Source organism: Salvelinus fontinalis, unplaced genomic scaffold, assembly GCF_029448725.1.
Source record: "Salvelinus fontinalis isolate EN_2023a unplaced genomic scaffold, ASM2944872v1 scaffold_0075, whole genome shotgun sequence".
In the NCBI taxonomy this organism is placed as follows: domain Eukaryota; kingdom Metazoa; phylum Chordata; class Actinopteri; order Salmoniformes; family Salmonidae; genus Salvelinus; species Salvelinus fontinalis.
Window position 1 is genome coordinate 70,059 of NW_026600284.1, and position 13,510 is coordinate 83,568.

Below are 13,510 nucleotides of genomic sequence, written 5' to 3' on the forward strand. Positions count from 1 at the left end.
ATATACCGTATACTGGGCTGGGTCTTACTGAATAGGCTCGGGCGCTATACTGTATATAGCGTATACTGGGGTGGGTCTTACTGAATGGGCTTGGGTGCTATACTGTATATACCGTATACTGGGGTGGGTCTTACTGAATGGGCTTGGGTGCTATACTGTATATACCGTATACTGGGGTGGGTCTTACTGAATGGGCTCGGGTGCTATACTGTATATACCGTATACTGGGCTGGGTCTTACTGAATGGGCTCGGGTGCTATACTGTATATACCGTATACTGGGGTGGGTCTTACTGAATGGGCTCGGGCGCTATACTGTATATACCGTATACTGGGGTGGGTCTTACTGAATGGGCTCGGGTGCTATACTGTATATACCGTATACTGGGGTGGGTCTTACTGAATGGGCTCGGGTGCTATACTGTATATACCGTATACTGGGCTGGGTCTTACTGAATGGGCTCGGGTGCTATACTGTATATACCGTATACTGGGGTGGGTCTTACTGAATGGGCTCGGGCGCTATACTGTATATACCGTATACTGGGCTGGGTCTTACTGAATGGGCTCGGGTGCTATACTGTATATACCGTATACTGGGGTGGGTCTTACTGAATGGGCTCGGGTGCTATACTGTATATACCGTATACTGGGGTGGGTCTTACTGAATGGGCTCGGGCGCTATACTGTATATACCGTATACTGGGGTGGGTCTTACTGAATGGGCTCGGGCGCTATACTGTATATACCGTATACTGGGGTGGGTCTTACTGAATGGGCTCGGGTGCTATACTGTATATACCGTATACTGGGGTGGGTCTTACTGAATGGGCTCGGGCGCTATACTGTATATACCGTATACTGGGGTGGGTCTTACTGAATGGGCTCGGGTGCTATACTGTATATACCGTATACTGGGGTGGGTCTTACTGAATGGGCTCGGGTGCTATACTGTATATACCGTATACTGGGGTGGGTCTTACTGAATGGGCTCGGGCGCTATACTGTATATACCGTATACTGGGGTGGGTCTTACTGAATGGGCTCGGGCGCTATACTGTATATACCGTATACTGGGGTGGGTCTTACTGAATGGGCTCGGGTGCTATACTGTATATACCGTATACTGGGGTGGGTCTTACTGAATGGGCTCGGGCGCTATACTGTATATACCGTATACTGGGGTGGGTCTTACTGAATGGGCTCGGGTGCTATACTGTATATACCGTATACTGGGGTGGGTCTTACTGAATGGGCTCGGGCGCTATACTGTATATACCGTATACTGGGCTGGGTCTTACTGAATGGGCTCGGGCGCTATACTGTATATACCGTATACTGGGGTGGGTCTTACTGAATGGGCTCGGGTGCTATACTGTATATACCGTATACTGGGGTGGGTCTTACTGAATGGGCTCGGGCGCTATACTGTATATACCGTATACTGGGGTGGGTCTTACTGAATGGGCTCGGGCGCTATACTGTATATACCGTATACTGGGGTGGGTCTTACTGAATGGGCTCGGGCGCTATACTGTATATACCGTATACTGGGGTGGGTCTTACTGAATGGGCTCGGGCGCTATACTGTATATACCGTATACTGGGGTGGGTCTTACTGAATGGGCTCGGGCGCTATACTGTATATACCGTATACTGGGGTGGGTCTTACTGAATGGGCTCGGGTGCTATACTGTATATACCGTATACTGGGGTGGGTCTTACTGAATGGGCTCGGGCGCTATACTGTATATACCGTATACTGGGCTGGGTCTTACTGAATGGGCTCGGGCGCTATACTGTATATACCGTATACTGGGGTGGGTCTTACTGAATGGGCTCGGGTGCTATACTGTATATACCGTATACTGGGGTGGGTCTTACTGAATGGGCTCGGGCGCTATACTGTATATACCGTATACTGGGGTGGGTCTTACTGAATGGGCTCGGGTGCTATACTGTATATACCGTATACTGGGGTGGGTCTTACTGAATGGGCTCGGGCGCTATACTGTATATACCGTATACTGGGCTGGGTCTTACTGAATGGGCTCGGGCGCTATACTGTATATACCGTATACTGGGCTGGGTCTTACTGAATGGGCTCGGGTGCTATACTGTATATACCGTATACTGGGGTGGGTCTTACTGAATGGGCTCGGGTGCTATACTGTATATACCGTATACTGGGGTGGGTCTTACTGAATGGGCTCGGGCGCTATACTGTATATACCGTATACTGGGGTGGGTCTTACTGAATGGGCTCGGGCGCTATACTGTATATACCGTATACTGGGGTGGGTCTTACTGAATGGGCTCGGGTGCTATACTGTATATACCGTATACTGGGGTGGGTCTTACTGAATGGGCTCGGGCGCTATACTGTATATACCGTATACTGGGGTGGGTCTTACTGAATGGGCTCGGGTGCTATACTGTATATACCGTATACTGGGGTGGGTCTTACTGAATGGGCTCGGGTGCTATACTGTATATACCGTATACTGGGGTGGGTCTTACTGAATGGGCTCGGGCGCTATACTGTATATACCGTATACTGGGGTGGGTCTTACTGAATGGGCTCGGGTGCTATACTGTATATACCGTATACTGGGCTGGGTCTTACTGAATGGGCTCGGGTGCTATACTGTATATACCGTATACTGGGGTGGGTCTTACTGAATGGGCTCGGGTGCTATACTGTATATACCGTATACTGGGCTGGGTCTTACTGAATGGGCTCGGGTGCTATACTGTATATACCGTATACTGGGCTGGGTCTTACTGAATGGGCTCGGGTGCTATACTGTATATACCGTATACTGGGCTGGGTCTTACTGAATGGGCTCGGGTGCTATACTGTATATACCGTATACTGGGGTGGGTCTTACTGAATGGGCTCGGGTGCTATACTGTATATACCGTATACTGGGCTGGGTCTTACTGAATGGGCTCGGGTGCTATACTGTATATACCGTATACTGGGCTGGGTCTTACTGAATGGGCTCGGGTGCTATACTGTATATACCGTATACTGGGGTGGGTCTTACTGAATGGGCTCGGGTGCTATACTGTATATACCGTATACTGGGGTGGGTCTTACTGAATGGGCTCGGGCGCTATACTGTATATACCGTATACTGGGGTGGGTCTTACTGAATAGGCTCGGGCGCTATACTGTATATAGCGTATACTGGGGTGGGTCTTACTGAATGGGCTCGGGTGCTATACTGTATATACCGTATATTGGGCTGGGTCTTACTGAATGGGCTCGGGTGCTATACTGTATATACCGTATACTGGGGTGGGTCTTACTGAATGGGCTCGGGTGCTATACTGTATATACCGTATACTGGGCTGGGTCTTACTGAATGGGCTCGGGTGCTATACTGTATATACCGTATACTGGGCTGGGTCTTACTGAATGGGCTCGGGTGCTATACTGTATATACCGTATACTGGGGTGGGTCTTACTGAATAGGCTCGGGTGCTATACTGTATATACCGTATACTGGGGTGGGTCTTACTGAATGGGCTCGGGTGCTATACTGTATATACCGTATACTGGGCTGGGTCTTACTGAATGGGCTCGGGTGCTATACTGTATATACCGTATACTGGGCTGGGTCTTACTGAATGGGCTCGGGTGCTATACTGTATATACCGTATACTGGGGTGGGTCTTACTGAATGGGCTCGGGTGCTATACTGTATATACCGTATACTGGGGTGGGTCTTACTGAATGGGCTCGGGTGCTATACTGTATATACCGTATACTGGGGTGGGTCTTACTGAATAGGCTCGGGCGCTATACTGTATATAGCGTATACTGGGGTGGGTCTTACTGAATGGGCTCGGGTGCTATACTGTATATACCGTATATTGGGCTGGGTCTTACTGAATGGGCTCGGGTGCTATACTGTATATACCGTATACTGGGGTGGGTCTTACTGAATGGGCTCGGGTGCTATACTGTATATACCGTATACTGGGCTGGGTCTTACTGAATGGGCTCGGGTGCTATACTGTATATACCGTATACTGGGCTGGGTCTTACTGAATGGGCTCGGGTGCTATACTGTATATACCGTATACTGGGGTGGGTCTTACTGAATAGGCTCGGGTGCTATACTGTATATACCGTATACTGGGGTGGGTCTTACTGAATGGGCTCGGGTGCTATACTGTATATACCGTATACTGGGCTGGGTCTTACTGAATGGGCTCGGGTGCTATACTGTATATACCGTATACTGGGCTGGGTCTTACTGAATGGGCTCGGGTGCTATACTGTATATACCGTATACTGGGGTGGGTCTTACTGAATGGGCTCGGGTGCTATACTGTATATACCGTATACTGGGCTGGGTCTTACTGAATGGGCTCGGGTGCTATACTGTATATACCGTATACTGGGCTGGGTCTTACTGAATGGGCTCGGGTGCTATACTGTATATACCGTATACTGGGCTGGGTCTTACTGAATGGGCTCGGGTGCTATACTGTATATACCGTATACTGGGGTGGGTCTTACTGAATGGGCTCGGGTGCTATACTGTATATACCGTATACTGGGGTGGGTCTTACTGAATGGGCTCGGGTGCTATACTGTATATACCGTATACTGGGCTGGGTCTTACTGAATAGGCTCGGGCGCTATACTGTATATACCGTATACTGGGGTGGGTCTTACTGAATGGGCTCGGGTGCTATACTGTATATACCGTATACTGGGGTGGGTCTTACTGAATGGGCTCGGGTGCTATACTGTATATACCGTATACTGGGCTGGGTCTTACTGAATGGGCTCGGGTGCTATACTGTATATACCGTATACTGGGCTGGGTCTTACTGAATGGGCTCGGGTGCTATACTGTATATACCGTATACTGGGGTGGGTCTTACTGAATGGGCTCGGGTGCTATACTGTATATACCGTATACTGGGCTGGGTCTTACTGAATGGGCTCGGGTGCTATACTGTATATACCGTATACTGGGGTGGGTCTTACTGAATGGGCTCGGGTGCTATACTGTATATACCGTATACTGGGGTGGGTCTTACTGAATGGGCTCGGGTGCTATACTGTATATACCGTATACTGGGCTGGGTCTTACTGAATGGGCTCGGGTGCTATACTGTATATACCGTATACTGGGCTGGGTCTTACTGAATGGGCTCGGGTGCTATACTGTATATACCGTATACTGGGGTGGGTCTTACTGAATGGGCTCGGGTGCTATACTGTATATACCGTATACTGGGGTGGGTCTTACTGAATGGGCTCGGGTGCTATACTGTATATACCGTATACTGGGGTGGGTCTTACTGAATGGGCTCGGGTGCTATACTGTATATACCGTATACTGGGCTGGGTCTTACTGAATGGGCTCGGGTGCTATACTGTATATACCGTATACTGGGGTGGGTCTTACTGAATGGGCTCGGGCGCTATACTGTATATACCGTATACTGGGGTGGGTCTTACTGAATAGGCTCGGGCGCTATACTGTATATAGCGTATACTGGGGTGGGTCTTACTGAATGGGCTCGGGTGCTATACTGTATATACCGTATATTGGGCTGGGTCTTACTGAATGGGCTCGGGTGCTATACTGTATATACCGTATACTGGGGTGGGTCTTACTGAATGGGCTCGGGTGCTATACTGTATATACCGTATACTGGGCTGGGTCTTACTGAATGGGCTCGGGTGCTATACTGTATATACCGTATACTGGGCTGGGTCTTACTGAATGGGCTCGGGTGCTATACTGTATATACCGTATACTGGGCTGGGTCTTACTGAATGGGCTCGGGTGCTATACTGTATATACCGTATACTGGGGTGGGTCTTACTGAATGGGCTCGGGTGCTATACTGTATATACCGTATACTGGGGTGGGTCTTACTGAATGGGCTCGGGTGCTATACTGTATATACCGTATACTGGGCTGGGTCTTACTGAATGGGCTCGGGTGCTATACTGTATATACCGTATACTGGGCTGGGTCTTACTGAATGGGCTCGGGTGCTATACTATATATACCGTATACTGGGGTGGGTCTTACTGAATGGGCTCGGGTGCTATACTGTATATACCGTATACTGGGCTGGGTCTTACTGAATGGGCTCGGGTGCTATACTATATATACCGTATACTGGGGTGGGTCTTACTGAATGGGCTCGGGTGCTAAACTGTATATACCGTATACTGGGGTGTTTTAGAATACCGACGGTATGATTTTCAATTCCGTAAAATAAATTCAGCGTGGCGCCCTAAAGCTCAGGGGGGTGCATTCTACGCCTCTGCTTATAAGTGAACTATCTATCTCAGGTCTCCAGCGAGACATTTGGTTTTGTAACTTCCTAGCTAAGTGGCTAGATGTCAAGAACTAGCTTCTTGGTTAAAGCAGCGACAATCAATCCCCTCCTGGATCAAGAACCTTGCTGCCTACATGGCCTGCTGGCTACATGGTCTGCTGGCTACATGGTCTGCTGGCTACATGGCCTGCTGGCTACATGGCCTGCTGGCTACATTCCCTGATGGCTACATTCCCTGCTGGCTACATGGCCTGCTGGCTACATGGCCTGCTGGCTACATGGTCTGCTGGCTACATGGCCTACTGGCTACATGGCCTACTGGCTACATGGCCTGCTGCCTACATGGCCTGCTGGCTACATGGTCTGCTGGCTACATGGTCTGCTGGCTACATGGTCTGCTGGCTACATGGTCTGCTGGCTACATGGTCTGCTGGCTACATGGCCTGCTGGCTACATGTCTGCTGGCTACATGTCTGCTGCCTACATGGCCTGCTGGCTACATGGCCTGCTGCCTACATGGCCTGCTGCCTACATGGCCTGCTGGCTACATGGTCTGCTGCCTACATGGTCTGCTGCCTACATGGCCTGCTGCCTACATGGCCTGCTGCCTACATGGCCTGCTGGCTACATGGCCTGCTGGCTACATGGCCTGCTGGCTACATGGCCTGCTGGCTACATGGTCTGCTGGCTACATGGCCTGCTGGCTACATGGCCTGCTGGCTACATGTCTGCTGGCTACATGTCCTGCTGGCTACATGGTCTGCTGGCTACATGTCCTGCTGGCTACATGACCTGCTGGCTACATGGTCTACTGGCTACATGGTCTGCTGGCTACATGGCCTGCTGGCTACATGGCCTGCTGGCTACATGGCCTGCTGGCTACATGGTCTGCTGGCTACATGGCCTGCTGGCTACATGGCCTGCTGCCTACATGGCCTGCTGCCTACATGGCCTGCTGGCTACATTTTGTTTTGGAAGTCAAAAAAATTAAGTAATACCTCATCCCTGGGTTGGTACAGGAATGGTGTGAAAGTCTGGATACCACCCTAATACTGTATAGTGTAGCTAAATAAGCAAGTTGTCTAACTATCCCTGTCTATAATTAGCATCTCTTTCTCTCATTAGGATTTACATGGAGAAAGACTCTCAGTCCAGTACTGAGCTGCTGCAGCCTGTCAACCTGCTCCTAACAGTGAAGAGGAACCTGGCTGCAGCATGGTACCAGAAGATGGCTGCCATAGAGGTAGACGGAGACCTCAAGCCCATGAAGGTAGGAGCTAACAGGAACCATAGAGGTAGACGGAGACCTCAAGCCCATGAAGGTAGGAGCTAACAGGAACCATAGAGGTAGACGGAGAGGAGCTAACAGTAACCATAGAGGTAGACGGAGAGGAGCTAACAGTAACCATAGAGGTAGACGGAGAGGACCTAACAGTAACCATAGAGGTAGACAGAGACCTCAAGCCCATGAAGGTAGGAGCTAACAGTAACCATAGAGGTAGACGGAGAGGAGCTAACAGTAACCATAGAGGTAGACAGAGACCTCAAGCCCATGAAGTTAGGAGCTAACAGTAACCATAAAGGTAGACGGAGAGGACCTAACAGTAACCATAGAGGTAGACAGAGACCTCACGCCCATGAAGGTAGGAGCTAACAGGAACCATAGAGGTAGACGGAGAGGAGCTAACAGTAACCATAGAGGTAGACAGAGACCTCACGCCCATGAAGGTAGGAGCTAACAGGAACCATAGAGGTAGACGGAGACCTCAAGCCCATGAAGGTAGGAGCTAACAGGAACCATAGAGGTAGACGGAGAGGAGCTAACAGTAACCATAGAGGTAGACAGAGACCTCACGCCCATGAAGGTAGGAGCTAACAGGAACCATAGAGGTTGCCAGCAGCATACCACCCTGCATACCACTGCTGGCTTGCTTCTGAAGCTAAGCAGGGTTGGTCCTGGTCAGTCCCTGGATGGGAGACCAGGTGCTGCTGGAAGTGGTGTTGGAGGGCCAGTAGGAGGCACTCTTTCCTCTGGTCTAAACAAAGATCCCAATGCCCCAGGGCAGTGATTGGGGACACTGCTCTGTGTAGGGTGCCGTCTTTCGGATGGGACGTTAAACGGGTGTCCTGACTCTCTGAGGTCATTAAAGATCCCATGGCACTTATCGTAAGAGTAGGGGTGTTAACCCCGGTGTCCTGGCTAAATTCCCAATCTGGCCCTCAACCATCACGGTCACCTAATAATCCCCAGTTTACAATTGGCTCATTCATCCCCCTCCTCTCCCCTGTAACTATTCCCCAGGTCGTTGCTGCAAATGAGAACGTGTTCTCAGTCAACTTACCTGGTAAAATAACGGTAAAATAAATAAATAAAAAATAAATAGAGGTAGACAGAGACCTCACGCCCATGAAGGTAGGAGCTAACAGGAACCATAGAGGTAGACAGAGACCTCAAGCCCATGAAGGTAGGAGCTAACAGGAACCATAGAGATAGACAGAGACCTCAAGCCCATGAAGGTAGGAGCTAACAGGAACCATAGAGGTAGACAGAGACCTCAAGCCCATGAAGGTAGGAGCTAACAGGAACCATAGAGGTAGACGGAGACCTCACGCCCATGAAGGTAGGAGCTAACAGGAACCATAGAGGTAGACAGAGACCTCAAGCCCATGAAGGTAGGAGCTAACAGGAACCATAGAGGTAGACAGAGACCTCAAGCCCATGAAGGTAGGAGCTAACAGTAACCATAGAGGTAGACAGAGAGGAGCTAACACTAACTGCAATCATGTCTTCCCCTCGAAAGGAGTGGTTAGATAAAGATCTGTTTTGATACCAAGATATTTGTATTGTAGCAGAGAAGCTGATTGAAGTTATCTTTACTCGTGTAGTAATGTCACCCTCTCTGATACCTGAAGTAACTATTTCCTTCAAGTCATAATAGCTGAGCTTTCATGATTCAGTCATATTGATGGTTGACCTCAGGTGGGAGAATGGTACTGGTAAGTTGTAGCTAGTTAAATGTGTGCAATGTCGTCCCCTTCCTTTAGACTTGAAGTAGCTTTGTCTCTTAAACCATAACAGCCGAGCGTTGATGATTTAGTCACACTAACTAACTTCTGACTTCTGCTTGCAGCCTGGTTTGGAATGTAAGGTACATGCTACAGTCCTCGACAGTAAGATAATCAAGGCATGTAAGGTACATGCTACAGTCCTCTAGGGTTTGACCCTAAGATAATCAAGGCCGGTAGCCTAGCGGTTAAGAGCGTTGGGTCAGTAACCGAAAGGTCACTGGTTCAAATATGTCGATGTGCCCTTGAGCAAGGCACTTAACCCTAATTGCTCCTGTAAGTCACTCTGGATGAAAGCGTCTGCTAAATGACTAAAATGTAAATGTAAAATTGTCAGCAAATTAGCAACGGCAACATTAGCTTTACCTATAGCAACATTAGCATTAGCAAAGGCAACATTAGCTTGATCTATAGCAACATTATCATTAGCAAGATCTATAGCAACATTATCATTAGCAAAGGCAACATTAGCTTTACCTATAGCAACATTAGCATTAGCAAAGGCAACATTAGCTTGATCTATAGCAATATTATCATTAGCAAAGGCAACATTAGCTTTACCTATAGCAACATTAGCTTTACCTATAGCAACATTAGCATTAGCAAAGACAACATTAGCATTAGCAAAGGCAACATTAGCATTAGGCCGAACAAAGTTGATTTACAGTGTAACGAATATCCTGCTTCACATAAAAAAAGCGATTAATTTGATTAATATGAATCAATTATTTTAGACCATTATTTTGGATGAAACTAACGATTCACTTCGCCGTTGTAGTAGTTGGGATTCGGTTCAATCCACTGTGAATTGAATCATGTGAGTCAAAATAATCATTTGTGAATTGCGAACATTAATTTTAGGGGAAAAAAAGATTAGCTGTAGCCTTTTGTTGTTATGTGGCAAAATGTGTTTTGTCGATACTTCAAGTTGATTTCGTCATTCAATTTATGGGACATTGCAACGTAATAGATGCTAGTCAGGTAAGATAAATATGACTAAACTAGAAGAAGTACATTTCCTGAAGAAAATGTGTTGTGCTTGCTTCAGCTGTCTAAAAAGGTCTGTATGCTAGTGAGAGCAACGTTAGCATTAGCTACAGCTCCATCCTATACGTCTCCCTGTCTGTCCAAGTTATTTAGAGGCTCCTCTAGTTATGAGAAACATTAGCATTAGCTACAGCTATAGTCTCCTGTCTGTCAAGTTATTTAGAGGCTCCTCTAGTTATGAGCAGCATTAGCATTAGCTACAGCTACATCCTATAGTCTCCTGTCTGTCCAAGTTATTTAGAGGCTCCTCTAGTTATGAGCAGCATTAGCTACAGCTCCATCCTATATATCTCCTGTCTGTCCCAAGTTATTTAGAGGCTCCTCTAGTTATGAGCAGCATTAGCATTAGCTACAGCTCCATCCTATACGTCTCCCTGTCTGTCCTCAAGTTATTTAGAGGCTCCTCTAGTTATGAGCAGCATTAGCATTAGCTACAGCTCCATCCTATACGTCTCCCTATCTGTCCAAGTTATTTCGAGGCTCCTCTAGTTATGAGCAGCATTAGCATTAGCTACAGCTACACCCTATACGTCTCCTGTCTGTCCTCAAGTTATTTAGAGGCTCCTCTAGTTATGAGCAGCATTAGCATTAGCTACAGCTCCATCCTATACGTCTCCCTGTCTGTCCTCAAGTTATTTCGAGGCTCGTCTAGTTATCAGCTATTGGGAGATGTGTTAAATATAGAATTCAAGCTGAAGCAGTTGGTTATCGTCAGAATAGGGCTGATTACTTTAGTGGGCTGCTATATATATTTCAGCTAGCACATCAATTATTTTAAAAAATGGCTGAACTGTGTCTCAAACTGTGCTCTCCAGCTCCTGACACCAATGTAGTTAATTAGACGGGTACCCTGATCAGGACTCAAACTGTGGTTCCTATAACTGTCATTCCAAAACCATTATACCAAAAGACTAAAATGTTGTGGTGATGTCACCACTAGGTGTTGTAAAAAAGGTTGTTTAGTATTTTTACAAGGGGTTCCAAATTGTATATATTTTTTAAAATATATTTTTTATTTTATCTGCTCGCTCGCCTCACTTTAAAAAAAATGAAATCCGTTAAACAGTAAATCAACTTTGTATTGCCTTGTGCCGCGTTCACGTCATGTCGGGAACTCGTAAATATGACCTTCCTACTGTGAAAAATGCACGTGAACGTCCCTCCAACTCGTAATTACAACTAGAGATCTCTGGACACCGATCTTTCCCACATGCCTAACTCTGGTTTGAAAATGGCAACAAACATTGCCACGATTTCGTCTGTCAATGGTGAGAATGGTTCTTGCGTTTCTTCCGATCTCCGAGCAAGTGGCAAGTGAACGCTCCAAGTCGTTCCTCCGAAATAACAAGTCGTTCCTCCGATCACTCTGACATGATGTGAACGCGGCATTAGCTACAGCATTATTGGCTTTAGCAACAGCAACATTAGCATTATGTCTCCTGTCTCTCCTCAAGTTATTTAGAGGCTCCTCTAGTTATGAGCAGCATTAGCATTAGCTACAGCTCCATCCTATACATCTCCCTGTCTGTCCTCAAGTTATTTAGAGGCTCCTCTAGTTATGAGCAGCATTAGCATTAGCTACAGCTCCATCCTATACGTCTCCTGTCTGTCCTCAAGTTATTTAGAGGCTCCTCTAGTTATGAGCAGCATTAGCATTAGCTACAGCTCCATCCTATATGTCTCCTGTCTCTCCTCAAGTTATTTAGAGGCTCCTCTAATTATGAGCAGCATTAGCATTAGCTACAGCTACATCCTCTCTGTTCTTGTGTCTCTTCAGGTTAACTAGTATTAGTGATATTAGCATTAGCAACCATTAGCATTAGCTTCAGCTACATCCTCTCTGTGCTTGTGTCTCTTCAGGTTAACTAGTATTAGTGACATTAGCATTAGCAACCATTAGCTACATCCTCTGTTCTTGTCTCTTCAGGTTAACTAGTATTAGTGACATTAGCATTGCGTATAGCTACATCCTCTCTGTGCTTGTGTCTCTTCAGGTTAACTAGTATTAGTGATATTAGCATTAGCAACCATTAGCATTAGCTCCAGCTACATATCCTCTCTGTCGTCTGTTCTCCCCAGGTTGCCCTGAGTCAGGACGACCTAACAGTCCTGTTGAGGATCCTGATGGAGAACATTGGAGAAGCCAGCGGTCTGCAGCCAGACCAACACACCAGCCCCGACACGGCAGCCCTGAAACACAAGACTACGCTGATGCTCAAAACAGACTACCCCAAAGGTCAGAGGTCACGAGCGTGTGTGTAATGTATCGACTTGAGTCCTGAGTGTGTTAATTCTTCTGACCGTGTTTCTGTTCTCTCCTCGTCCTTCAGATGGTGTTGAGAACATGGTTGAACTTCCAGAACAACCGGTAGAAGAGGAACCCCTGGAAACCATGAAGTTTACCTTCAACATAGAGTCCCTGGGACTGGTCCTGTACAGCAATGACTCTAAACAGGTACGTATCTATAGGTGATGTAGCCCAGTCTCACTAAACAGGTACGTATCTATAGGTGTTGTAGCTCAGTCTCACTAAACAGGTACGTATCTATAGGTGATGTAGCCCAGTCTCACTAAACAGGTACGTATCTATAGGTGTTGTAGCCCAGTCTCACTAAACAGGTACGTATCTATAGGTGATGTAGCCCAGTCTCACTAAACAGGTACGTATCTATAGGTGATGTAGCTCAGTCTCACTAAACAGGTACGTACCTATAGGTGATGTAGCCCAGTCTCACTAAACAGGTACGTATCTATAGGTGATGTAGCCCAGTCTCACTAAACAGGTACGTATCTATAGGTGATGTAGCCCAGTCTCACTAAACAGGTACGTATCTATAGGTGATGTAGCCCAGTCTCACTAAACAGGTACGTATCTATAGGTGTTGTAGCCCAGTCTCACTAAACAGGTACGTATCTATAGGTGATGTAGCCCAGTCTCACTAAACAGGTACGTACCTATAGGTGATGTAGCCCGGTCTCACTAAACAGGTATGTACCTATAGGTGTTGTAGCTCAGTCTCACTTCTAATGTACTCTATGGAGGAACCGGGGGAAGTGGGCCTTGTTCAGCGCTG

General features: G+C 47.2%; 1 protein-coding gene across 1 annotated transcript in view; it reads left to right on the forward strand.

Annotated features, from left to right (window-relative positions):
- LOC129842936 (intermembrane lipid transfer protein VPS13C-like) overlaps positions 1–13,510 on the forward strand; it is a 194,313-nt gene that overhangs the window by 70,033 nt on the left and 110,770 nt on the right. The window contains 3 exon segments of the mRNA XM_055911643.1: positions 7,449–7,593; positions 12,516–12,672; positions 12,767–12,895. Of these exon segments, the coding sequence (XP_055767618.1) occupies positions 7,449–7,593; positions 12,516–12,672; positions 12,767–12,895 (431 nt within the window).